Source organism: Embiotoca jacksoni, unplaced genomic scaffold (genome assembly GCF_022577435.1).
Source record: "Embiotoca jacksoni isolate LCO1_2020_lvr unplaced genomic scaffold, fEmbJac1.0.p SCAF_2, whole genome shotgun sequence".
Classification (NCBI taxonomy): Eukaryota; Metazoa; Chordata; class Actinopteri; family Embiotocidae; genus Embiotoca; species Embiotoca jacksoni.
The window spans coordinates 9,263,544-9,290,826 of NW_027185340.1; the positions used below are offsets into that span (position 1 = coordinate 9,263,544).

The following is a 27,283-nucleotide window of genomic DNA, read 5'->3' on the forward strand; positions in this document are numbered from 1 at the left end:
ATTATTCGGACGTTACCTTTAAGGGGCGTTTCAGGAAATGTCGACAATTAAGGAGAAGTGACTCCAACGCGGAACCTTCCCAGATTCCCTCGCCGTCCTCCTACGCTGGAAGTCGGAGCAGCGGGATGTCCGCATGAGGCCACAGACCCGTCGACCTCTGGGAAATGAGGCCGCCACGATGTTTGTCCGCCTGGCGTGTTTTCTGATAGTCGTCCGAGGTAAACTACTCGCCATTAGACGGGGTTTCCGGTTAGCCGTTCGTGCTAGTGGCGCACTGCGTGTGCGTGCGTGTGTGTGTGTGTGTGTGTGTGGTTTAGCGCAGCCTGTCACTACGTTCTATTTTATTCAGGAAAAAAACAGCGCGCCAGACTCGGTCGTAAACTCAACCTTTTTTTAACGTTTTGTTTCAGTTCGGCACGCGAACACCAGTTTTCTTGGTCTAAATGCTTTTGATTTATCTAATATAAAGTGTTGTGGTAAATTCGGCATAACGTTATTCCACCAATTCATGTCAATATAATATATTTGGTCACTCTGATGCTGAAATATGTTGCTGAAAACTACACCAAAACTTTTAGTATTTGATTTCAAATCCAAAAATACATTCTTTATTTAGTTTTTTTTTTGGCCTCATAAATGCAAAAACAAAACCATACAAAACAAAAATGGTGCCACTTGGAGGGTTGAATGTCATTTGAAATGAATGAAGTGGATTTCGAAAAGCCAAACCTTTTTAAGCAGCACGTACATAAGGATCCTTGAGCAACAGGAAATTACAGAAGATTAATGGAATGGGTCTTTTATTGTTACTGCCGTTCAGCCTTCAGTCTAAAGAGACGACGGCGACCGGCGAGATAATCAGCAGCTGTCTTTGTGTGTCTGTAGATGTGTAAAATTTCTGTTAAATTTCAAAACCTGAAAACACAAAAAGTCCCGTCCCGAAGAAACTCAGTCAAAAGATCTTTCTCTGCTTCGTCCTCCTCGTTTATCAGACTTGATGATTCAAATCAACCGGGTCTTTTTTTTCAATTTTTTAAAATCAGTTTCTGTTTAAAATCAAAATTATTTATTGCGAAGTGTAGTGAGGAAGAGAAACATGCTGCATAAACCTTCTGTGCAAATGAAATACAACATTTTAAATGTATTGACTCATCAGAAGAAGAAACGGTCCCGTCTGAATGACTGAATGATTTATCACACAACCAGTTTGTTGATTATCTGAAAGGCTTTTCAGATACTGTTCAGAAGAAAGTAGATCCCCAAAAAGAAAAGTAAACGTTCCCTCTTCTCCGTGTTCTTCCCCGTCTGTCCCAGCGCTGCCTGAGCCGCCGCCGCCGCCGCTGCCGCTGGACGTCCATGTTGAAAAGGGGCAGCTGAGGTGGACTCCTGCCACCGACGAGCCGGACGTCACCTTCAAGGTCCAGTACCGCAGGTGACCACTCAACACGGGCAGAATTTCAAACCAAACACACACTTTGAAAGAAATACGTTTAAAAGCTGTTAAATCGTTGAAGGATTGTTGTTGTTGTTGTTGTTGTTTTTTTTTTAAGTGAAATTCGGTCGTTTTCAGCTTCTCGCGTGAAGATTCGGTCGTTTTCTTTGTCATAGCAAACTGAATAACTTTGGACTGTTTTTGACAAACCTGAAAAGAAAATTCAGAGTTTTCCTGCAGATTAAATCACGAATGAAAATAAGTGTTAGTTGTGTTTTATAGTTCAGATAAAAGTTATTATCACGTGTCCCTGCTTTATTTATTTTCTGTCAGGCACATATTTTTTTCAAATTGCTGAGTCATACAGTGTCCCACAAACATGGTTCAGATATTTCCAGATTCAAAACAATCTCCTCCACACAACTATACAAATATATTTTTACTGACAATATTTCATGGTGAGATACATGTAAAAACACAACTTCATTGGACGAAATCATCGATATTATCCCGTGATATAAAGACTGTAAAATATATTTTTTTAAATCTCCAGTTGTGTTTTATAGTTTAGATAAAAAAAAAAAAAAGTTTCTGTCGACAGGACGCAGATTACGGAGCTCGTGTGATTTTTTTTTGTTTTTGTTTGTCGTCCTCAGTTCCAACGTCAAAAAGTGGAGCGACGTGCCGGGGTGCGGCCGGACATCCAACACTTCCTGTGACTTCGCCGACGCCGCGGCGACGGCCGAGCACGGCTGCGTGATGCTGCGCGTGCGAGCGGTGCGGCGCGGCGTCGCCTCGGAGGAGGTTGCGGCCTGCAGCCGGCACGGTGAGGACGCATTCGAACACAAATCTCTCCCGGCATCGTCAGACGGCATCGTCAGTGCTGACATCATCTCCCCTCCTCCCCATCCTCCAGGCGACTCGTGCAGCCCCGAGTTCAGCCTGAAGGCGTGGCCCCCCGGCTCCCTCACCGTCCTACTGACCAGGAACCACAGTCTGCATCGGGACTACGCCGACCACACACAACACAGGGTTTACTACGGGAAGGAGGGAGAGAAGCCGCAGGTGAGGGCGCCCACGAAACCATCCTGACATTTGACCTTTTATTCATATGAGCCCGATTATAGTTTAACAAAACGCGCTTTTTTAAAAAAATGTTTTTATTGACATCAAACAGAAGACGAATTTTTGCGCTCCAAATACGATAAACGATCCTCCGAACGATCAGATTCCGCTTCTGCTTATTTTTCATACAAGGAACGCAGTGTTTCGCATAAAAACGGACACGAAGGAACATTTAAAAAAAAAATATGTATATATATAGAAAAGGATTCAATTCCGTAAGAACAGATGAAATTAAACGCAAACAGAAGTATATAATAAAGCAATTCAAGCAGTTCAGGTGACATCAGGTGGCACAACGTCTGCTGCTCTTCACCAGCTGTACGGAGATTACATTTCCCAAGCAATTATCAACGACCTGGAGGTGGGGCAGAGGTACTGCGTGGAGGTGGAGTTCGTCACCCACCGTCAGCCCGTCGGACTGTCCAGCTGCGCCCAGTGTGAGGTCGTCCTCAAGCCAGGTAAGAGACGCCCCCCCCCACCCGCCCCGCTCTGTGTTATGGTGCCTTCCAGACGCCGATTTTTAACGCAGTGTTCCTTTAAAGGTGCTTCAACATGCTGATGTGTGAAGTTGTGTTTTATTTAAAGCTCTTAAATCCTCTGAAGAATAAATGGACTCTGTGTGTGTGTGTGTGTGTGTGTGTGTGTGTGTGTGTGTGTGTGTGTGTGTGTGTGTGTGTGTCCTGCACCCTCTCTCCAGGAGACACCTCGCACGCGGGGACGATCACCGTGGTGGTGTTCGCCGTCGTCGTCCTGTTCGTCGGGGTGCCCACGATCGCCTACTTCATCATCTTCCATCACGGCAAACTCAAACAGTGCCTGCGACCGCCGTACCAGATCACAGACGTGAGCACCAAAACACTCTCGCAGGGCGCACGCTGACCTTAACGACCACTAGGTGGGGGCGTAAATGCTCTGTGTTGATGATTTGATTTGACGTCTCCCGCTGAGCTGTTGGCTGGGATTGAGAGGGGAGGTGATTCCACTTCTAGAGAAGGAGCAGCAGCACAAAGCTGTGTGATGAATGTACATGTGATCCGACAGGAAGAGCCTCCTGATGCGGATCTCGTGTTTTCCTCTCCAGTCAGTCTGAAAGTTTTAGCTTTTTTTTTTCTTTTCTTTTTTTTTTTGTCCGGATGTTTATTTCCGACTTTCTCGCTTCAACCCAAATCTCTACCAATCAGCACTGCCAATGAGCTCAGACCCCCGTGATGTGTACACAGGGTGGACCGGGTGGACCGGGTGTGAGATGTAGCGTCTCCTAGGTAACCGATGATGTTCTTCTCTCCTGCAGTTGATGGAGCGTCCTCCTGAGCGAGCCGTCCAGCTCCTCGACAGCCCGACCGAGAACTACGACGTCATTACCAGCATCGAGCCGAAGGACTGAAACCAGTCGTCCTCCCCCTTGTCCTCGTCCTCATCCTCGTCCTCGTCCTCATCATCGTCCTCGTGTGTTACTAAACGTTATCATGATTGGAAAAGGGGTGGCGCGCCCAGGATACCTTACTTCGCGCCTTACTTCTGTGAACTTTTTTTGTTTGTTTTATCAATCACAGCATTAAGTCAGTTTGTAAAACTATTGGCACACACACACACACACAATGTCCACCACCTCCGCCTTACTTCTGTGCATTTTTTGGGCCTGTTGTTGTTCATAAAATATGTTTTTTCTAAAAGTTTAAATGCATTTTTTGGAGGCTTTATCTCATGAAAGTGGACACACATATGTCTCCCGCCGAAAAATTTCGTATTCTAGTGGAGTCGCGAATGGGCGTGGCCAAATGGCTCGCTAGCGCCCCCTAAAGAGATTCCCCGGCAGCTACATTTACGTACACGCGCGAAATCCGGTGGACACGTGTATCACACCGAGACGCGCAAAAAAGTTATATTGCACCGTTACGTCAACTCAACAGAAAGTCCGCCATTTTGAATTTAGTCGCCATTTTTGGCGATTCGCACGTTGTACTTTAACGAACTCCTCCTCGGGGATTTTGTCGGACCGACTTGGACATTTTTTCCGTGCACTATGAAACATTTATTTTCATACTTTCAAATGCTACATCGAGCCGGTTGATCACATGAACCTAAAGTCGGGTCGCAATAACCTAAACATGCGGTCGATGATATATTGAGAATTTCGTTCGATTTGTTTCAAAGGGCGTCGCCGTGGCGATGCGGCAAAGTTTGACGTTTCACCGGGACACAGGAAGTTGATGTTTAAGGTGATGGGATGCTTGAAACCTCATGAAACGTGTCGCATACATCCGGCGTGGTGAGACGACACATCTGATATGCGTTTTGCGAGTGGGCGTGGCCAAACGGCTCGTCAGCGCCCCCTAAACTGCAGCCCCGGCACCCAGTTGCACATACATACACCAAATTTGTTGGGACAACTGTATCACACCGAGATGTAGTCATGCAGTGTCCCACAAACATGGCTCAGATATTTCCAAAATTATAGGCAATCTCCTCTACACAACCATTAAAAGATATCTCTACTGACAATATTTTATGGTGTACATGTCAAAACATAACATAAAATGTTTTCCCTTGATTTAAAGGCTAATCTAAAAAAAACAACCTCTAAGCCTCACCTCCTGCTGTCAGTATGTGGGGTAAAACTATGAACCCCAAGTTTCCCCCGATATCATCAGAGGACCTTTTTGTCATAATGTGGTCCAAGATGTCAAAGAAGTATAATATCTGGAAATTGACATAGGAGGTGATCAAACCACCAACCTTCTGATGACAAGGCAACCCCACTGTACAAGCTGAGCTACAGCCAGTATTTATTGTACACTTACCAAAATGTGAAAAAAGTCATACTATATGTCGTCATTCACGTCATCCGAAATGTCATAAAAAAGTCATAATATAGCATGTCATCTAAAATGTTGAAAAAAAAAGTCATTTTATAGCATGTCATCCGAAATGAGAAAAAGAAAGAAGAAAGTCATCAAAAATGGTATAAAAAAAAAAACTCGTCCGAAATATTACAAAAAGTCATGTTGTATCCAAAATTTGAAAAAAGTTATACTATAGCATGTCGTCTAAAATATCATAAAAAAGTCATACTGTAGCATGTCGTATAAAAAGTCATCCAAAATATGAAAAACAAATTCGTCCAAAATAGCGACATACCCATCGTACCATATCGCTGCGTTCAAAGCCACCAGATTAAACTGCAACTGGGAATCGGACAATTATGTTTTCCTTCACAACGGGAAATACATAGAAAATATACAGCAAATAACGAGAGACAGACGCGTTGATGTTCACAAAAGGAGAATTTATTTAACTTATTTTCTACTCTATATTGGGGGTGTGTGTTATGGTTAATGTGTGTGTGTGTGTGTGTGTGTGTGTGTGTGTGTGTGTGTGTGTGTGTCATCCATTGCCATTGTCGTTGCCGTTGACGATCTTATTGGAGATGGCCCCCGGCAGTGTGTAGAAGAGCAGAGCGAGGAAGAGGAAGGTGATGAGCAGCAGGAGGGCGATGATGATGTACTTCTTGTAGCTTTTCCACACGAGGTGGAAGAAACACTTGAAGGGGTTGATGAACCAGGAGAAAGACGTGTCCGGGCGGCTGGGGGACAAAAACGCCGTGTTTGTTTACGCGGTACGACAACACAAACAAACAACAACGACTGTTCTTTTCACGTCGGTTAGCTCCCTGAAGTTGAACTCTTACTTGGGTTTGGGCAGCGGCTCCGGCTCCTTTCGCGCTCGGCCAACGGGGTTTTTCTCGGCCTCCTCGACGCTCACAAGATGAAACTCCGCCTCCACTTTCCCCTGCAGCATTAAAGCACGACTGTCCATCGGTGCCTCACGTTGTTGTTTATGCTGTTGTGTACAGTGTGTGTGTGTGTGTGTGTGTGTGTGTGTGTGTGTGCGTGCGTACCGTCAGCTCTGCAGACTTGCAGAAGGGCCACCAGCCTCGCGCTCGCTTCTGTTGGAAGATGGAGATTCTCTCCGTCACGTCCGTCAACATGTCCGCCTTACAGGACTTGGAGGTTTTTGCTCCACGAGGAAATCCGTGGAGGTCCAATTCCAGTGTGCCTGCACACACACACACACACACACACACACACACACAGACATTAACCATAACACACACAACACACACACACACACACACACACACACACACATTAACCATAAGACACACACAAACACACACACACATTAACCTTAACACACACACAAACAAACACAGCGCGCGCACACACATGCACAACACACACACACACTGTGGTAGATTATGCTTAAATGTGGTAGCTTATGCTATGCCCATTTATATATATATATATATATATATATATATATATATATATATATATATATATATATGTTTGATCCAGTCTTTAATCAAATGCTATTATGATACTATATGTAACCCTGTCGACTCAGCATTAAGATGTGCTGCACACAGCTGTGTGCCCAAGGTCATGAGAACACGAAGTAAGTTTCGGTACGTGACAACTCACACGCGAGCTGAACTCAGATTCAGGAGGTCACGGTACCAACTCTCGATAAGGAGTTGGTACTCCTCTTGTGGAACATCCGAGACTAAAGTCCCCGCCCTACCTGTATAAAAATATGTAATATCGAGTGCTCAGATCAGACTCCAACAGAGAGACCTCTGGTTGATGTTGGGCTCTCCGTGATATCATGTATGCTGAAGTTGCTGAATAAATCAACTTGCTGATTGAATCTGCCTATTGGTGTCTCTGATCAAAACAACTCGGTGGAATCAATTGGTGAATTCCAACAACACATACAAACAAACAAACACACACACACACACACACACACACAGAGTCAGACGGACAGAAACAGGAGTGCCATTCGTTCACTCACCCAGGAAGTCGTCTGACGACAGCGTCTCAAAGTCCCAGACCTGCAGGATGAGGATGGCGGGAAGCTTCTGCTCCGTTTTATCCAGAGAGAAAATACTCTCCCTCTTCCTCACCACCACCACCTGCGGGGGGAGGGGGGGAGAGGAGGTTTACTGTTTCACCGCTTTCCTCCTGGGGATTACAGATCAGGTTTATCTGGTCCGGTCGGACCCGGCCTGTCGGTCGGTACCTTCTCGGCGGGCAGGTAGCTGAAGGGGAACACGAAGCGCCAGTTGAAGTTTCCTTCTCCGGTCAGAGAGTTGTAGTGCACGTCGGTCTCCTGCCGGTCGTCCTCCAAACCTTTCAGCCAGCTGCAGAAGGAGTCGTGTTTTACAGCCACACACACATGTTGTTCCTCCATCCTGTTCTCGTGAAAGCGATACCTCAAAAAAACTTCTCCATACCTCAAAGAAACGCCTCCATACCTCAAAAAAACATCTCCATACCTCAAAAAACGTCTCCATTCCTCAAAAAACGCCTCCATACCTAAAAAAAACCCCGTCTCTATACCTAAAAAAAACCCGCCTCCATACCTTAAAAAAACGCCTCCATACCTCAAAAAAACGTCTCCATACCTAAAAAAAAAACGCCTCCATACCTCAAAAAAATGTCTCCATACCTCAAAAAAACGCCTTCATACCTAAAAAAAACCCCGTCTATACCTCAAAAAAACGCCTCCATACCTCAAAAAAACGTTTCTATACCTCAAAAAAACGCCTCCATACCTCAAAAAAACGCCTCCATATCTAACAAAAATGTCTCCATACCTCAAAAAAAACATCTCCATACCTCAAAAAACGTCTCCATACCTCAAAAAACATCTCCATACCTCAAAAAACGTCTCCATTCCTCAAAAAACGCCTCCATACCTAAAAAAAAACCGTCTCTATACCTAAAAAAAAACCCGCCTCCATACCTTAAAAAAACGCCTCCATACCTCAAAAAACGCCTCCATACCTAACAAAAATGTCTCCATACCTCAAAAAAACATCTCCATACCTTAAAAAAACGCCTCCATACCTAACAAAAATGTCTCCATACCTCAAAAAAACGCCTCCATACCTCAAAAAAACGCCTCCATACCTAACAAAAATGTCTCCATACCTCAAAAAACGCCTTCATACCTAAAAAAAAAAACCCTCCATACCTCAAAAAAACGCCTCCATACCTAACAAAAATGTCTCCATACCTCAAAAAACGCCTGCATACCTAAAAAAAAAAAACGTCTCCATACCTCGAAAAAACGCCTCCATACCTCAAAAAAACATCTCCATACCTCAAAAAAACGCCTCCATACCTCAAAAAAACGCCTCCATACCTAAAAAAAACGTCTCTATACCTCAAAAAAACGCCTCCATACCTAAAAAAAAACGCCTCCATACCTAAAAAAAACCGTCTCTATACCTCAAAAAAACGCCTCCATACCTCAAAAAAACATCTCCATACCTCAAAAAAACGCCTCCATACCTCAAAAAAACGCCTCCATACCTAAAAAAACCCGTCTCTATACCTCAAAAAAACGCCTCCATACCTAAAAAAACGCCTCCATACCTAAAAAAAAAAACGTCTCTATACCTCAAAAAAACGCCTCCATACCTCAAAAAAAACGTTTCCATACCTCAAAAAAACGCCTCCATACCTCAAAAAACGCCTACATACTTCAAAAAAACGTCTCTATACCTCAAAAAACCGTCTCTATACTTAAAAAAAAAACGTCTCCATACCTCAAAATAAACGCCTCAATGGAATTTCTTCAAACTTGGCCTAAACCTTCACTTGGTCCCAGATTTTAACTGATTAGAATTTGAGGGTCAAAGGTCACCAATTCAACCCATTCTTACCAACATCATATCTCAAGGATTCATACATTAATTGTGACAAAATTTCAAACAAATATCTAATAGGATCGAATGACGAGGCAGGACATTTCATATCCAAAAGGTTAAAGGTCACCTTATAGAGAAACAATCCATCTAATGACTGACTAAAAGTCCCAGATGTGGAACAGATTATAACAAAATCTCATTAATTTGTAGCCTCTGATTTATGAACTTCATCCTAATTAAAAAAAAACAAAAAAAACTAAAAAGCAAACTGATTTGGATTAAATGTCTGCAGTCTGAACAGAAGGGAGGCTTTTAATTTTGAATCACCCCTTAATGTAGATATCACTGGACTGTTGACCGGTCAGGAAGTTGCTGTCCTCCAGAATCACATCCTCCGTGTTCCAGATGATGATCCGCAGCTCGTACCTGAACACGAACACGAACACACACACACACACACACACACACACACACACACACACACACACACCTGAGTGTCAGTTGGTCCTTTTCAAAAACAAAACTTTTTCTCGGGTCTCCAGCTGCTGCCGAGAGACACTCACTCACCCTTTTGGTTTTCGAGGTGAGATGTCCACTGAAGGTCCTGGATGTGGCAGGTCCATGGGAAAGATGTCCACCCACATCTGGACCTGTCCCTACACACACACACACACACACACACACACACACACACACACACACACACACACACACACAGTAACATGTCTTATACAACTTCATTTTGGCATTTGCTGCCTGAATGTTTATGTTTTGATCGTTGGTGTTGGTACCCGACCAACAGACTGGACTATTCCAGTCAGTTGGATCTTTGTTGGCTGCCAACAAACCTTTAGTTATGAAGACGGATTGACCAGGATACGAATTAGATCAGACCTGGAGTGAGGTCATGTAAAGAAAATACCTGGTCCATTCCAGGCCGAGCCTTGTTGAACAGGGTCCTGGTCTCGATGTGTTCAGGTACCAGTTTGCAGCCGACCGCCGGGATCTCGGCCCAGCGGTGCAGGATCTTCAGGGACAAGTGCTCGTAGGACTCCACCGGCTCGTCTGAGACGTAAACACATCTATTTGCCACATGTCGACAAGCTGCAGACGAACCGGTGAAACGGATGATTTCCACGTGTCTCTACCTTCATGCATGAACAGCGTCTTGCCAGCGAAGACTTTGCCGGCCACGACGATGCGTCCCGGGTTGAAGTGAGGACCGTCCACACCGTTCTCTCTGCACATCTTGGACAGCAGCTCTGACGGCTTCAGGCAGTCTCTCCAGGCGTTGTAACCCTCACTGACAGACAGACAGACGGACGGACGGACAGACAGCACGTCATTCCTTCAACTCTCCACCCAGTAAGAGTGCGGCGACGAGGTCGGACGCCTGGACTTACAGACTGTACTCGCTGGGCAGTCCGCAGGTGGCTCTGTGTCGGCTGAAGAAGCGGTTCTCCAGGTCGACGCGAGTCTCGCCGATCAGGTCGTCCCCTCCCACCAGGTCGTAGTCGTAGATGACCACCGACAGCAGGGACTCCTGAGGAAACCTCGCCTGCATCTCGAACGATCTGAAAAAGGAGGAGAGCGAGCTTCGGGAAACATGAAACCACCGGGACGGGTTCGACTCGAGCTCGGTCCGTTCATTTACCTTCCAAAAACAGGGTTCAGCTGTTTAGGAATGTAGTTGTCTCTGTCTTTGATTTCGTTTTTGCCAAGTCGGAGGACAATGTAAGGGTCCGCCTTCCCGTCCGGGTCGGCCGGGTGCAGGTTGGATGCCTGGCGAGGGGAGGGGGAGTTCATTCAGCAACGTCTGAGACAGTAATTTAGAAAGGAGGCTCGGAACAGAGCGGGACTCACAGAGACGATGTAAACCCGGATGAGGACTTGGGTCGGCCCGTTTGGGGGGATTCCTCTACTGACTCTGAGGCTCCCGGTGTCCGCGACTTCGTCCCAGTCCTCCGCCTCGTCCTCAGTCAGTTTGTAGAGGCAGAATTTGCCCTGAGGGAGCAGCACACGAGGAGATGCGTGAAGATCTGTTTCAGAGACACGGGGGACGTTCAACCTGCGCAGCTGTCTCACCTTAAACTTTCCGACGAACCTCTCCTCGCTCGCTCCTTCCTCCTCGTTGGCTTTTCCTCTGAACAGCTCGTACGTGTTCACCCAGTCGTCAAACGGCCCGAACTCTGCCTCCAGCTCCTTGTTGTACAGCTGCAGACAAACGCGGTGCAGTTCAAAGCGGGAGAGTCCAACACTCTACTAAACCACCAGATTTGTTCCAAAACTACAACCCGGATTCCCCAAAAGAGTTGAGACGCTGTGTAAAATGTAAATGAAAAAACTGAATGTGATGAAATCACGTAAACTCATTCAATTTAAAATAAACCAAAGACAACATATCAGATGTTATTGCTTTATGTCAAATAAATGCTTATTTTGATGACAGCAACACGTGTCTAAAAAGTTAAGTTGAAGTCTAAGTACAAGTTTGTAAAATTCAGGAGTTCTGCCTTTTATGAGTAATTTTTACAAACATTTTAAACACATCTGTGATATTTTGACAAACGCTGTTTGGATTTAAATCTTTCAAAATAGCCTCCAAAGCTATTCCCATAGAAATCGAACAGTGAAGTACCTGAAGTGTGGCTAGTTTAGTGCGTAGAGCAACGGTGGGCTCCAGGGTTGCCTTTCCTTTCTGCTTCTTCTTCTTGTCTCCGTCCGAGTGGCCGCTGACTGACGGAACAAACATGACATACGATCAGCAGGAAGCGCAGGAATGTATTTACAGCCAGGTGGAACCGTTATTTTAGCAAGCAGGAAACAAACTCCAGCAAACGTTTCACAGCAGGTACAATCGTTTGTTTCCATTCAGAGCTGTCTTGTCTGTCTTTTAGCAGTTTGTCGTAAACCTTTGCGTATATTATCTCTGATATTTACCAAAATGCCATGCAGATCATGCAGCGCCAGGACCCGACCCAGTACGTGAACAGTGCAACATCATAATCACAGGTCCCTACAGTTGGTCTGCAGGGTCGGACCACCGCAGCCGATACGTTCCCAGGGTTACCAGGAAGAACATTTCCTGAGTGTAACAGAGGCTTAGCGTGACCCTGCGTGTTTTGATCCTTACCCAAAGAGTCTATTCCATCGCTGAGCAAGCTCTGGTACGGCAAAGCTGCAACGCACAACAGTGTGTGTGTGGGTCAGAGGGCAGAAGACGGGGCGACAACCCTCCCTACGACCAGGTCGCTCACAAAATGTGTCCCAGAGGTACATTTACGGTTCCTGAACTCAACGCCGATCGGCGGTGAGACAGAGGTGCACTTTAAAGATGTTTTAGAACGGTTTCCTCACTGACATGAGGTGTGAGAAGTGAAAAAAAAACAAAAAAAAAAACAACAACAAAAAAACCCACTTTGTGTGTAGGTTTGTTTGTTGCTTTCGGTTTACGCAACATTTTAAAACCCGCAGTAACGGATATTCTGCCTCGCTGACATACGATCAACTTTAAAGCTGATACGCGCAACCAGTTAGTTTCCTATTTACACGTTTAGCAGTTGAACATCGGAATGAATTTGGAGTTGTTTTAAGTCCATTTACTTTCTTTTAGCTCTGTTTTTGGTCTCTACCACCTTGCTCGTCTGTAACCGACAATGACCTTCGACTCTTACCTTTCTGAAAGACCTGTGGTAACGGAGGGACGTCCTTCTGTTTGGCCTGAAACACACACAGTTTACACTTTACATCTTTAAAAACACGTGTTTTCCTTGTTGAGATGACGGCGAACCATCAGAGCCACCTGTTTCTCCACAGACGCGTAGTATTTGGACCACCAGTCGATGACGCTCTCGGCCGACTCGTCGGCGATGGTCCGCCTCCTTCTCTTGGTCGAGCGACTTCGCGTGCTCTTCGTCCTGTCGTCCTGGGTGTAAAACGTGGTGCACACGTGAGGAGTGTGTGGCTAGATGTGTGTGAGTGATCCACAAGAACACGTTGCTGCAGAAACCTTACCCTCTTCTTCCCGAACTTTTGGTGAAGAATGGGCGGGGCTGGAGGCGGGACTTCTTTCTCGACGGTGATTAGGAAATCCTGGTGGGCTACGACATTTGAACTGGTCTCTCCAGCGTCCTGCGACGGTCCTGCGGGACGACGGACATGCTGTAAGTCCTCGATCAAAAGTGGCAGTGAAAGGACCCGCGAGCTTCCAGCCACATCAGCACATCAGAGTTTGATGAAGATCAAATGTGACGGCACCCACCTGTCACTCAAAGCAGCCCCGCCCCTTAATTCTGCATAACTTTAATACTATTTAAAAAGTGAATTCTATAAAAGTTCGTACGGTTGTCGTGAACGGGAAAGTTAGCTACAAGGACCGAAACAGTTTGTTGTGCCAAGCTGTAAACATGTTTATTTCTACTATAAACATTTTTATTTCTGCTGTAAATATATTTATTTCTGTAAACATGTTTATTTCTGCTGTAAAGTTTTAACATGGAGGTCTGTGTCTCCACAGCCTCTCTGCTGGAGCCTCTAGTGGACATTTGAGGAACTGCATGTTTTTCATTGACGGTTGCTGCTTGAAAAAAATGCAACAATTTGTTTTAGTTTTTTGCCAATTTATGGTAATTTTTCAGTGCTTTTGTGCCCCTTTATAGACGTTTTTTTTTTATTTTTTATTTATGATCATTTTTCTTTTTCTTTATGAATGTTTCAGTGTCTACATTTGTTTTTTGTTTTTTTATACATAAGTTTGTGATCATTATCCTTCGTTTTTGGATCGTTTTAATCATCAGCAGTGCCTCTTGCCGCTCAGGTCAGTTTCTCTGTCTCTTAACCACCAGGTTTCTAATGATCAAAATGTGCTGTCTGTCGTATGGAGATGCAGCAGGTGTTTGATCATATTTATGGGCAGTAAAGTGTTTTTTTTCCAATAACACCAACACATAAAATCATTGTACCCCCCCCCCCCCCCCCCCCCCCCCCACACACACACACACACACAGGTTACCCTCAGCGCTGTGTGGCTCTGGTGTCGGATCTGGCGCAGGTGTGTGTGTGACCTCGGCTGGTTTGTGTGTGTGCGTGCGAGGCGGCGGCGGTGGAGGTGGGAGGTACTTGAAGGCCTTCAGGTTGTTGATGATGTGGTTTCCCACCAGCGTGCTGCGACCGAACGCCCGCCAGTCGACCACAGTGATGCTGAGAGGAGGATGGAGGTGTTCGTTCTCCGGTAACTCCTGCAGCACAGCGACAGGACAACGATAAACGCATCGAAGCTTCAGTCAGAGGACGCTGCATAACCGCAAAGCACGTGGACACCCGAACGCCACATCCGTACATTACCCCGCGGCTCGAACTAACCCCTCCTCATCAGCTCTTACTACCTTTGTTCACATGCTAGGGAAGTGTTGGTCTCACCAGCTCGATGGCGTCGACCAGCGTGCTGAAGTTGGGGTTGGACTTGTACTTCTGAATCACGGAGGAACGCAACGTTTTACCCGCACACTCTATGAAGACCTGCGGACAGAGAGGGAACCGATCCAGGACACATGAGGACGCATCAGGGGGACAGTGAGTTTCTACTGTGTTTTACTGCCGCGGTCAGACTGCACACACAGAATCAGGCGTAAACCGGTTGAAGCAGATGTTCAAACAGGTTCAAACAGGTGTATACAGGTTTGTAAACAGGAGAAAACAGGTGTACAGACAGGTGTACTCTCATCAGAGTTGCTCTCTGAGACGGTGTGTCTGACAGTTTGTGTGTTTGCACCTGAGGCCGATCAACTGACAGGAACTGAACCTTCTTCAGCTCCCTCAGACCCCAGAATAACACCTGGAGGAGAGACAGACACACAGACACACAGACACACACACACACACACACACACACACACACACTACAGTGTCAGAAGTGTGCCAGTGTGATTGATGACTAATTCTCACACACACTCGAGCAGCCGAACCTCGAGCCTGTAGGTGCTGAGAACCGGCCGGATGTTGGCAGGAACTGAGTAGACGCCTCCTTCCTGCTCCTCTAACTCGGGCAGACGCTGCTCTCCCGACTCCGGGATCTGCAGACACGAGACACTTATCAGCACCTCAAACCCCGCTTTAATCTGACGGGCTTCACGACCGACCGGCCGACCGACCTGCAGCAGCTCGAAGGCGGCCAGCAGTTCTCCTCCCTCCTGGCTGCCGCAGTGCAGAGGGCTGTACTGCAGAATCGGAGGAGTGTAGGGGTCAGAGGTCAGGCGGACTTCAGGCACCGCCACCGTGGCTCCCAGATACTCAGCCTTTCCCTGCCGGGGCGGTTCAGAGAGAGAGAGAGAGAGAGAGAGAAGGAAAGAAAAAGAAAAAGCCGTCACCATCTGCAGCAACAGGTGTGAAGCGGCGATGTGTCCGGACGGAGCGTTACCAGGGCGTCGTCGTCGTACACCTCGACGAGGACGCGCGGCGGCTCCTCCCGGATGTGCTGCAGGTCTCCGCTCAGCAGCAGCCGGCTCATCGGCAGACACTGATTCCAGGTGGGACTGAGAGTCTGACTGATGATCTGACAAACACACACGAAAAGACAGCAGCGCATCAACACTTCATTCAGACGGACCCCCGACGGCGGTGAGGAGGCGAGCCGCTCCGTCTCCCCTCGGTACCTGGCGGTCGTGAGCTTTGGTGCCGCGACTGACAGAACGAGATCGCAGGTACACGGAATGAGAAGAGTCCAGCTGGTAGGAGACGCCCCCGGGTCAGAACCAGAACTCACCGCGGGTATTTTTAGATCTCTACTGGTCTTGAGGACGCCTCGGGGTAGCGGGAATGGACGGTGTTGGACCGGTTTCTGAGCCCAGACAGACTCCATGATGCTGAGGTCAGGACTCTTGTTTTGGACCTGGTTCAAGACTTGGTTTGGACCTGGTTTCTGGCCTTTTTCTAGCGTGGTTCTGGGTGTAATTTTGGGACCTTTCTCTAGTTTCAGTTCTGGTTTCAAAGCTGGTTTCAGACTTTGTTTAGGACTAGTTTGGGCCTGGTTTTAGACTGGTTTCTGCTCTGGTTCTGGACCCAATTTAGACTTTGTCTCGAACATTTCTTTTGGACCTGCTTCCTGACTGTCTCAGTCCCAGTTGAGGTGGTTCAGCATCTGATCAGGATCCTCCTGGACGCCTTCCATTGGAGGTTTTCTGTGGGAGACCCCGGGTCAGAACCAGAACACACCGGAGGGATCATAGATCTCATCTGGTCTGGGGGTAGTCCAGGAGGAGCTGGAACATGTTGGAGTGGAAGGGGAGGTCTGGACTAACCCGCTCCAGGTGCTGCCTCCGAGACCGGACCGGGACCGGGTCAAAGGAGGAGGATTAACGGATGATTTTTTTTTTTAACAGTGGCAGAAAAATGTGGAATTATGGAATTGCGTTTTGGTTAAAAGTTACTTGCACCTCTCAGATTTTATCCAAATATAAAAATGATGACATTAAAAGCACACACACACACACACATACACACATACTTACGTTGGTGGTCTGGCTGTGTGACAGGTAGGTGACCCGAGCGAAGGGGTCGGACAGGCCGGAGGTGTCGGCAGCGATCAGACCGCGAGCCTGGTACATGTGACACCTGAGCAGGAAGTGATGCTGCTCTGCAGACAGAAGCAGTTCGATCGATTAACTTGACTCTCCGCTGATCCGACTGTTCTTCCTCCTTAAACCGAATGTCATCTTCCTCTTCCTCACCTGTGCAGAGCAGGTGAGCGGGAGGGGAGCTGGCGTTGGCGCCCCCCGAGGCCGGACTGAATCCTGCAGGCAGGTCGTCCAGCATGTGGGCGGAGTCTGAACAGGCTCCGAACCACAGGGACACATCGAGCTTCGCCTGGACCGACAAGCCAGCAACGCGCTTCCCTGGAGGCTGCGCACAAACGCACACAGACGCACACACACACGCACACAGGTTGTTGTTTTTTTTTACATTTTAACCATCGCTATCTTGTTGTTGTTTTTTGTAGTCAGCAGTGACCATATTTGGACGACCAAGTGGATCTGACTGGGAACACGCGACACTATGCCCCGCCCACCTATACTGGAAAAAACGGCATGTCAATCAATGTAGCCCCGACCCCCAAAACATATCTGAGTCGTCATATCTAATGAATGCTGGAGTTATTTATTTAGGGAGTTTATCTAACGACACCACGATGACTCGTGGAAAACATTTACTGACTTTGTATTTCAGGAGAGAACTTGATACTTTTTCCGTGGGAGTCTATTGGAGCCCGCCCCTAGTGGCCATCGGTGGTACTGCACTCTAAGGTACTTCAGAGACTACGAAACATATTGATAAACAGTCTGTGGTTTTGGGAAGAGAAGGTGTGTTCAGCCAGCTGTAATCTGCAACCTCACCACCAGATGCCACCAAGTCCTACACACTGCTGCTGTGTGTGTGAGAGAGAGTGAAGTGTGTGTGTGTGTACCTTCAGGAACAGCGTGATTATCTTGCCACAGTGGATTCCTCGGGCCTCCCGGCTGCCGGAGAACAGCAGGTCTCTGGTTCGAACCCGAGCGTACGCCACGCGCTTGTTGTTGCTCAGCAACCACACAAACATGTCCGGCACCGTGTGCTGGGGCTGCAGTGCATGACCAGGAAGAGTTTAGGATGCACCGAGGTGAAACAAAGAGATAACGCACACACACACAAACACATACTGTTGAGGTGTTCGTTGTACCTCCTCCACGAGGAAGCGAAGTCTGTGTGTGAGTTTTGTTGCGTCCTGCAGCATTTCTTTCACACCGCCAGTTTTTCTCTTCCTCTCTCCCATCGACTGGGCCTCTCCTATCATACTCTCCTGCAACACACACACACACACACACACACACACACACACACACACACACACACACACACGTGGTTGTATGCGATTGTATGTGATTAAACAGCTTGCATATGGGACATTCTTGTGGTAATAAACAAAAAACAAATCAAAATGTGTGTGTGTGTGTGTGTGCATGCACTCTCCCCACCAGCTCCTGTTTACACATGGTCAGGCGCTTCTTGTCCAGCTGTGTCAGGTAGGTGGACTTTAGCTCCGCCTTCAGCTTGGCCTCCGCAGCTGTGATGAAACTCCTGCAGCAACGACAGCACACAGACGGAGTTCAAACACCCGTCAGTATCTCGCTCACCGACCGACCGACAACGTCTGCTTCAGTACCTGGCGTCCAGGCAGAAGTCTGAGAGGACGGTTTTGATCGTGGGCTCGGCTGCCGGGTCGGACTTTCTGTGGAGCTCGGCGGCGCCGGCCACGCCTTCCTCCTACGAGACACGGAGAGCTTTATTCGTCAGCAGGAAGGCGTTTAAACCCGCAGGAGTAAAAAGACACACTCGCAGGATCAGACGATGTATGATGTTATTCTGGGTCTAAATGGGATCATACGGTGTGTGTGTGTGTGTGTGTGTGCGTGCGTACAAACAGAACAGCTATGTTCTCCAGCATGTTTGAGTTGTACAGTCGGTAGGTTCGGTCCTCCCAGTGAGTCAGAACATTAACACACGGCTTCTGCTTCTCCAGGGGCAAATACATGTAGTACCTGAACACACACACACACACACACACACACACACACACACACACACACACACACACAGAAATATACACACATTAAACCAGGAGATGAACGACATCATGAGGATTCAATAATATCAAACTTGATGTCTAACATCGACTAGCAGCTACTCGCAGCTCCACAGGGAACATTCTTTATGCTGTTCTTTTCTCTCTCTGCTCTCCTCTCCAACCGCTAGCGACAGATGCTCCGCCCACCTCTGAGCCAGGTTCTTACAGAGGTTTCTTCCTGTTAAAAGAGAGTTTTTTCCTTCTGTTGGAGAATTTTTAACCCACTCCCTTACGTGGCAATTGTTGAATTCCTCCGTATAACGCTGTAAAGTTCTGTTGTAAGGACTTCACTTTATATAAATTTGGCCCAATATAAGTAAAATTGAATTGAACTCAACATGGAAAAACAAGGCATTTTCCAAAATCAACAACTTTGGAGATACATGGTTTTTAGCAGAAAAACTGTTACCTGAAAAGTAACTCAAGTTATCAGAATTTTTTTTTTTATAAATCACAAATTTACACTTGAGTACAGAACTGACTAACATCACAAAGTTCATGAACAAAAGCGACTCCACCTGTTTCCCTCGACGATGAGCGGCTTCTCCGGAGCCGTGCTGGACTTGCAGCTGCCGCCGGGTTCCTGAGGCTCTCGGGGCAGGAGGAGGGAGGAGGCGCGAGTGGGGGAGGAGCCGCGGGAGGAGGAGGAGCCAAACACGTCGCCGGCGTCCGGGAGGTCCAGCGCTCTTCTCCTCCGAGCGATGCCGGGGCTGGTGACGCTGATGAGGGGTTGGGCGGTCGGCTCCAAGACGTTACCATAGTTACCTGAGGGAGGAGACACGAGCAGAGGATGGAGGGGTTTTTACGTCCCTCCGGCCACACGAAGGCCGTAAACACACGGAGCCTCATGGGCTCTTTACAGACGGCGTTTGTTGTTTTGTCGACTCACCCAGTGAGAACTCGAAGCTGATGGGTCGGTCTCCGATCTTCCTGTCGATCATGGTGGCTTCAAACACGACGCCGAACAGCAGGAAGCTCCGCATGTGGTCGGCGTTCAGCTGCACACAGAAACATTCCTTCATTTCTCGGTATTCTGACGTGCCACCACAGTCGCCCAACACCATCCTCCTCGCTTCTTACCGCCGGAGGAGCTTCCACCGGCAGGACCTCTGCTGCTGCAGCTTTTCCTTTGTCGTCATCAGCTGCTCCTCCTCCTCCTCCTCCGCCTCCTCCTCCAGCAGGAGTCTTCCCATCCTTCCCTCCAGCTTTTCCCGCTTTAGCGTCTTTCACAGGTTTGACCATCCGGCTGAGTTTGGACTCTGAGCCCGTCCCTCCTGACAGGATCTCCACGGCGAGCTCCAGGTAGACCCGCCCCCTGACAGCACACACGATCAGTCAGCTCGTTTATTACATTATTCATCCATCAATCCATTTTTCTTTTAATGGAAACGTTTTGAATAAAGATCGACCTGTAGGACACGCCCTCTCCAATGCCTTCGTTCAGCTCCGCTGTGTCATCACCCAAAGAGAAGTTTTGGGCCGAGCCGTACAAGTTGATCCAAGCAGGGCCGAACGTCGGTAAAAACCCTGGAGACAGAAAGAACCAGAATTACCGACTAGCGGTTGTTTGCCTCCGCTAACCGCTCAAGTTGTAGTTCACGCGTATGTCTGGAGTCACAAGAACAGACGTACAGATGAAGGGGAACATGAGGTCACAGTGACCTCGAACTTTGACCTTTGACCGCCAAATTCGAATCTGCTCATCCCTGGGGCCGAGTGAACGATTGTGTCACATTTGCAGAAACTCCACGTCTGCCTACCTTTGTCGCCGTCCTGCTCATTGGAGATGCGTCTCAGGTCAAAGTAGTGGGTTCCTATGGCGACGTCACTCATGCTCCCCTCATCCCAGACCTGTGTGGAGACAGCAGACTGCTGACTACTTTTCTTAAACGTCTCTCTAGATAGTGCTGAGGTCTGCAGGCGGTTCCCGACCTGGATCTTCATTCTCTGACACAAAGGGGGAAACATCTCGGTGAAGACGATCTGCTCGTTCCACACCGGGTCGGCCGTGGACTTCTGGGTGGATGTGCGACCCTGAGAGGTGACGCAAGGAGAGTAGACAACTAATGATGACGACAACAACACCCGCTTAACCGCACAATCGTCTGAAGAGGACGCAGGACTGGACCCAGCAGGAGTCATTCAGTCTGTGTTCATGTTTCCTTTGGAGGATGCAGCGGTGTCTGTTTGATTGACAGGCCTCCGGCGTCTCTGCCCCGGGGCTCCTGGTTTATCTCCTACATCGATTTATGAAGCTGCCTCTAATCGTTGGAATCTAACTGCCAAAATTTATAAGTAAAACCGCCACGACTTCAATAATTGCTGTTAAACACCTCAGGGTAGTTTCACGCAAATCTCTCTGGAACCACAGATTCCCAGTCTCTCTCCGATCCATTTTAAAACAACGTCCAACCCACCACTTGCTTGAAGAAGCCGACGACCACATACGGGTCGATGAGCGCCGTGTTGTCTCCGATGAAGGCTTTGGTAACGTTGGCCATGATGCTGGAGTTGTTCCGGGGGAGGCCTTCGGCACGGTACACCTTCACGCAGAAACGAGCCCACGGTCGCTCGGAGGGGAAGCCCTCGGGAACCAGCAGGTTCCTGAGGACAAATAGGACGTTACGAATACATCACGATGCTAAGAAACCACCAAGAGAGGAAACACATCACAGCCAGTTGAAAGCCTCTGGGGACCATGAATATACCAAATTTTCTTTTTTTCCATGCACTTCCAAGAAGTCAAATATTATTTACCTAAAAATATCAGTGTGTCATCTGTGTATAAGGAGATATAAGTTACTATAAAGTGAAATTAGAGGAGGCAATAGAATATAATAAAGACATACAAGAGGACGTCGCTCCCCATGAAGACTATTCAACATGTTTTAGAGGATCTCACTTGTCTATCTGTTCCTCGGTATCACTCGCTTTCGGTCCCGGCTTTATGGCGTCCCCCTTCGCTGAGACGCTGATGTCACACTTGACGTAACCTTTGACCCCGGTGCTGATGTCGCTAGGATTGGTGAGCATGGCCCACTTATTGATGAACTGGTGACCTGTAGGGAGCAGAGATCGACAGACAGACGGACGGGTGATGCGTCTGGAGGCAGGAGGGCAAACGAGAGGAACGCTGCAGGAGGAGAGAGAGCAGAACGTCCTCGGAGAACCACGTCGACCGGATCAATGTCTGCTGGAGATGACGATGCAACCTCAGTTCACCTCTTCAATCTTATTTAGGGATTATCATCAGTTATAAGACGAGTAGGTCCAACCCAGAGAGCTGATTGGTCAACTGAACGTTTGGAACAAATCATCATGACATCACACCCTACTCATCATTACAAATATCACTCCGCCTTCTCAATGGGAATATAGAATTAGAATAGAATTTCATATAATATGTAATATAATGTAGTTTCTACTTGTTATAGGTCTATTAAATGACCCATTTGGTGAAGTCAGGTCTCTTTTAGTTTTTAGTCACACCCAAAGTGTTGCCATGGAAACAGAAATCGCACTCACAAAAAGTATAATATTTTGAGAGTGAATCACTCCACAATATGAACACATTCAGATTTTACATGTTTTATTTAGTCGGTAATATGTTGTGTAATCGCAGTATCACACGTGCCTTGACGTTGTTATTGTTATCGGGGGTTATGCGGCCGTTAAAGCGTCGCCCTCTGTTTTTTTAATATTACTGAATGTCAGCCTCTCGAGTAGAAGCCATGAGTGGAAACCAGCAGACGTGACCTCGAATGCACCGCGCAGCTCCGAGAAAGCTCCACTCCACTTCAACCACGAGATACCTGGCTGCTTGTACACCGTCCACACGTCCAGCTTGAAGGATCCCACGCAGAAACTCCGCAGCATCTTGGAGTGCATCACCTGGACAGACAGACAAGGGGAGCAGCTCGCGTTTCATTCTTCCAACCGACGACCAAAAAGCATTTCTGATTTGCTCACCGTCAGCTTGATGACTTTGTCAAAGAAGAGTTCTCTGTGGGCGAAGAAGTCGAACACGAAATACTGATGGAGAGAAAGGAGGACGGAGACACATTAACACGGAGACGGAAGATTCAAATGTTTGTTTTTCCTATGACTTCTCCTCCTCACCTCGTTGTAAAAGGGAGCGTTGGTTCCTTCTTTGACCGTCGTCTGCTTCTTCTCGTCCCCGATCTCGATGACCACGTTGGGGTCGATGTTTTCTCCTACCAGCTGCCGTGCCTCCGTGATGTTGATGGCGATCTACGAGACGGACCGGCAATAAGACACTTTCAAACAAAAAGAAGTCTGTCCAGACGACGGTTAAAGCTGCGTTCTGGTGTTACCTGGAAGCTCTGCGGTTTCCCTTCGCTCTCCTGGACCAGAGTTTTCAGTTTGGACCTGAGGAGGTTTTACTGAAGACGTCAGTGTCACATGGTATCGTCACTAACATTATCAGTCCTTATCAGTAAACCTTATTGTTTTTTAAACAGGTCGTAACATCTTTATTTAACAGGAGGGACCTGAAGACTCATCAAAAAAAAAAATCTATCATAATTAAAAGAGACATAAAAACATCAAATAACAAAGTTGTAAAAACTGGAGTTTGAGGGCAGTTCAGACGTTTAACTGATTTCTAGTGCGCAGGTTGTCAGAAACATCCACCTGAACCACTTCGCAAAAACGGGGGGACGAAACGACGAAACTTTGAGAACTTCCTCACGAAGGTTTCAGTTTCTCCGTGCTCAAAGCACATGGCGATACTGTGCACCGTTCACGCGCAACAGGAACTGTCTGATCTATCTGAAAAGAAGAGGACCCAACACGGAGCCATGTGGCATCCCACTTATGAGGACGCTTTACTGGGAACAATCGATAATCTGATGGAGCCTTTGGTTTTAGTCTCGGAGCGAATAATTGTATTTACTAATACTAATACCCATATCTATTCATTTGTGGACTACGTTGTTCATATCATTACTTCGATTCATTTGAGTAATTGTTGATGCTTTTATTTTGAAGGCTCCAGGAAGGGTTTATGTTTTTTTTTTGTTTTGTTACCAGGATGACAGAGGCAGCAAACGCCGTCGGTTTGTTTGCTTGAAATGGTCAAATTCATCTTCTGAAACGTTCCGCTGCCTAACGGACCATTTTCCTTTCCCTTGATTTATTGTTGTTGTTAAGTTGTCACTAAAAGGACACATTTAATACTCATTTAATACTTTACAACCTGCTGTGAGTCCACGATCTGGACATTCAATGTCTCCCACCTCTTGTTGTTGGGGAGGTTTCTGGTTCTGGTTCTGGCTGCAGAGGTTTCCGGTTGATCCTCCGTCTTTTCTTTGTCCTGCAGCGTAGATGCTTCAGCCGTCCCCTCCACCTCGCTCTCTGTACGATGAGACCAACAGAGTGACTACAAGTGGACCTGTCCCACGGCTGGATGTGGACCAGCGGGGGAGTGGGGAGGAGGAGGAGCGGTGGGGTGGGGGGAATCCCTGAACCACTTCCTGTCATAATAATCATCTTAAAATCATTTCACAGGACGTTTATTGTCAAACCAGACAGCCGGATGATCTACATCAAGGAGAACCATGTTTAACAAAGGTTCGTCTCTGCGTGTGTGTGTGTGTGTGTGTGTGTGTGTGTGTGTGTGTGTGTGTGTGTGTGTGTGTTTTGCAGGCCTTACCCTCAGCTCCTTTGTTTGCCAGGACCAGATCAATGTTGACTTTCTTCTTCTTCTTCTTCACTTTCAGGCCAAACATTATCTTGGCCTTTCTGTTCACAGAAAAAGAAGAAGAAGAAGAAGAAGAAGAAGAAGAAGAAGAAGAAGGAGAAGGTGTTCAAACATCCTCCAAACGATTTGTTTTCCTGTAAAGTTAGTTGAGATGATCAGATCATCATTTACAATAACTGAATATTAACATCAGGTGTCGGAGGCTTCAGACTGTTCACACTCTTTCACTCGATATTGTGCCTGAATAAATGAATAAAATAGCAATTGTTTTTTTCCAACACTCAGAATCCCAGAAAACATGTTTTTAGAATGTAAATTGAAAACCTTTTCACTATATTATATTTACTTTTACAATTTATTTGTATTTATTTATTTTTATTTGATTGTCCTTTTTATTACTTATCTAATTCTTTATTGTAGCTCCTATCAACTCTAACTTGTTATTACTTTTTTAGAATTAAAGCTTTGATCTTTTTAATACATTTTACTGTCCTCATTTTTATTCTTCTATTTTGGTTTCTTACTCTTATTGTTATTTCTTCTAACATATTGTTTCTCTTGTCAAAGCGTCTTTTTAAAATTTTATTTTATTTTTTAAAATTTTTCTTTTTGAAATTATGTCTTCAAATTGTTTTTAAATGTATTTTATTTTTTCTGGTCTACAACTGTCTGTCTGATTATTGACCTGTCAATCATCTGTTGAGCATTTCGAACCGGACCAAAATGTATGAAAAGTGCTAAATAGATCACATTTGATTGATTGATTGATTGATGATTGATTGATTTAGATTTTTTTTTTTTTTTATGAAATCCTTTAACGTGTTCCTTTCAAGATGCTCATCTTTTCAAGTATTAAAACTCCTAAACGATGTGACGAGGCGGTTTATGACTTTTACGTCCGTTTGACTAGAATTTAGACTTTTCTGACCTAAATTGTACATGATGTTCTTAATTTGAATTAACGAGACATTAATCGGAACTTTTTCTTCCTGTTTCAAAACAAAATATCCTCCTCTGACATCTTAAAACTGTTGAACATTTTCTCGAATAAAACAATCAGACTGATGCTGCAGAGGTCATTAAGAAACTCAAGTGTTCACGAACTAAGATCGTCGGCGCTCGTGCTGCTCACCGCTGCTGGCTCTGAGGACTCTCCGAAGGATCCATTCTGTCCGCACGGGTGATCCGTTTTCTTTCACAACCGGCAGGTTCTTCAGTTCACACCTCAACATGGACTTGACTGACTCAGACTAAATTATTTCTGTCCTCACCGCAGCTGAAGGATCTCTGCACAATGATCCTGTCAGTAAACAGACTTATCACAACATCCCTTAACTTCTGCTGCCTGATAAACCACCTCGGTCCGGCTCAGCCCGTATGTACGCCCGCCTCTCCTCAGAAAAAAAATCCCTCCCTCCGTGTGGTGGTTTCAGTAGAGAGTTTGTGGTTTCTATCAAGTGGACCTGCCCTCCACTTTTCTCACGCTGCCTAAACTGTCACCTGCTTTTCTTGCTTTATAGTTTATGTTGTACAGGTGAGAGGTACGCTGCACGACAGACGACCAAACAAACCAAAAAGGCGCAACGCATTCTGGGTAGAAGAATATGATGGAACCATAGACTGTATAAAAACATGTTCGTAGCTTCTGGGTCTGAAAAATGAGGCCGATGTAGAAGTGTCTTAACAGACACGCCCCCAAAAACAGATCTTTTTGAATCTTATTTTCTAATGAATGAGGGATTATTTTCAGATGGACCTCCAGAAAACTAATAAGAAGGAGTGACTTTAGCTAACAACACCGAGATAAATAATGGAGACATTTTATTGACTTTGTATTTGATGAGAGAAGTTGAATGGGAGTCTATGGAGCCGGAGGCATTTTGGAGCCGACCTCTAGTGGCACTCGGTGGTATTGCAGTTTAAGGCACTTCTGCATTGGAACCATTTTGGAACATTGGAACCTATGAACACTTTTATAAACAGTTTACACATCGGGAAGTTCCAAAATCAGGAAATGTGACGTCACCGTTACTCGAACCTCGTAAATCTGATGGAAGACGTCGACACTTCTTTGTGACAGAATATGACGAGCGAATGTGTCGAGTGTTTCCTTCATCCGAGCGCCCAAAACTGAAGCAGCTGCAACGTGAAGCGGTACTTCGTAGTAAATTAAAATAGGAGAAAAAATATACTGGCAGTGATTGTCAGTGGCTCAAACAAACAGCCAATGTATTTCATGAGAGAAGTTGAATGGGAGTCTATGGAGCCGATTCTTTTTGGAGTTGACCTCTTTTGGCACTCGGTGGTATTGCAGCTTAAGACACTTCTGCATTGGAACCATTTTTCAGAAGCTACGAACACTTTTATATCCAGTCTGCGGATGGATCTTCAACAATCTTTTCCATGAATGAACTCTGACACTTCACACACATCCGGTTTTAACATTTGAAAAAGTCAAACAGATCACGAGTGAGGAGAGCAGGCGTCCTACCTCTGTTTGGGATCCATGCTTCAGTGCGAGGACGGTGTCACTCGTCTGTCTGGCTGCTTGACACGCTCTGCTGCAAGCGGGAGGAGTGTTTGTTCAGAGGATGAAGCTGCAAAGCCGAAGCAGCAGGTTTCCCTTCA

General features: G+C 46.5%; 2 protein-coding genes across 6 annotated transcripts; one reads left to right on the forward strand and one right to left on the reverse strand.

The window, feature by feature from the left end:
• Window positions 1–56: 56 nt before the first annotated feature.
• On the forward strand, window positions 57–7,267 carry ifngr2 (interferon gamma receptor 2). Its single transcript, XM_069154420.1, has 7 exons — window positions 57–218; window positions 1,315–1,432; window positions 2,089–2,258; window positions 2,349–2,497; window positions 2,874–3,015; window positions 3,255–3,400; window positions 3,849–7,267. The coding sequence occupies exons 1-7, from the start codon at window positions 134–136 to the stop codon at window positions 3,939–3,941; spliced, it is 903 nt and encodes a 300-aa protein (XP_069010521.1). The 5' UTR covers window positions 57–133; the 3' UTR covers window positions 3,942–7,267.
• Window positions 5,896–27,173, reverse strand: fer1l6 (fer-1 like family member 6). Of its 5 annotated transcripts, XM_069154418.1 has the most exons (46): window positions 25,788–25,980; window positions 24,608–24,696; window positions 24,192–24,309; window positions 23,268–23,322; window positions 23,053–23,184; window positions 22,903–22,965; window positions 22,746–22,824; window positions 21,836–21,992; window positions 21,351–21,537; window positions 20,866–20,967; window positions 20,694–20,784; window positions 20,343–20,460; window positions 20,014–20,248; window positions 19,823–19,931; window positions 19,452–19,698; window positions 18,727–18,847; window positions 18,472–18,572; window positions 18,284–18,386; window positions 17,989–18,108; window positions 17,737–17,889; window positions 17,003–17,174; window positions 16,784–16,908; window positions 15,694–15,828; window positions 15,428–15,577; window positions 15,242–15,349; window positions 15,049–15,111; window positions 14,697–14,795; window positions 14,290–14,515; window positions 13,293–13,420; window positions 13,081–13,203; window positions 12,953–12,998; window positions 12,412–12,456; window positions 11,917–12,014; window positions 11,364–11,492; window positions 11,142–11,282; window positions 10,933–11,060; window positions 10,682–10,852; window positions 10,427–10,581; window positions 10,201–10,343; window positions 9,846–9,934; window positions 9,606–9,704; window positions 7,643–7,763; window positions 7,415–7,535; window positions 6,456–6,613; window positions 6,246–6,346; window positions 5,896–6,140 (listed from the first exon to the last, which is right to left on the reverse strand). In XM_069154418.1, the coding sequence occupies exons 1-46, from the start codon at window positions 25,820–25,822 to the stop codon at window positions 5,942–5,944; spliced, it is 5,688 nt and encodes a 1,895-aa protein (XP_069010519.1). In that variant the 5' UTR covers window positions 25,823–25,980; the 3' UTR covers window positions 5,896–5,941. The 5 variants fall into 5 exon arrangements, with proteins under 5 accessions (XP_069010519.1, XP_069010516.1, XP_069010520.1 ...); XM_069154415.1 differs by lacking the exon at window positions 25,788–25,980 and adding an exon at window positions 27,147–27,173 and having other exon boundaries at window positions 15,242–15,577; XM_069154419.1 differs by lacking the exon at window positions 12,412–12,456.
• Between the last annotated feature and the right edge of the window lie 110 nt (window positions 27,174–27,283).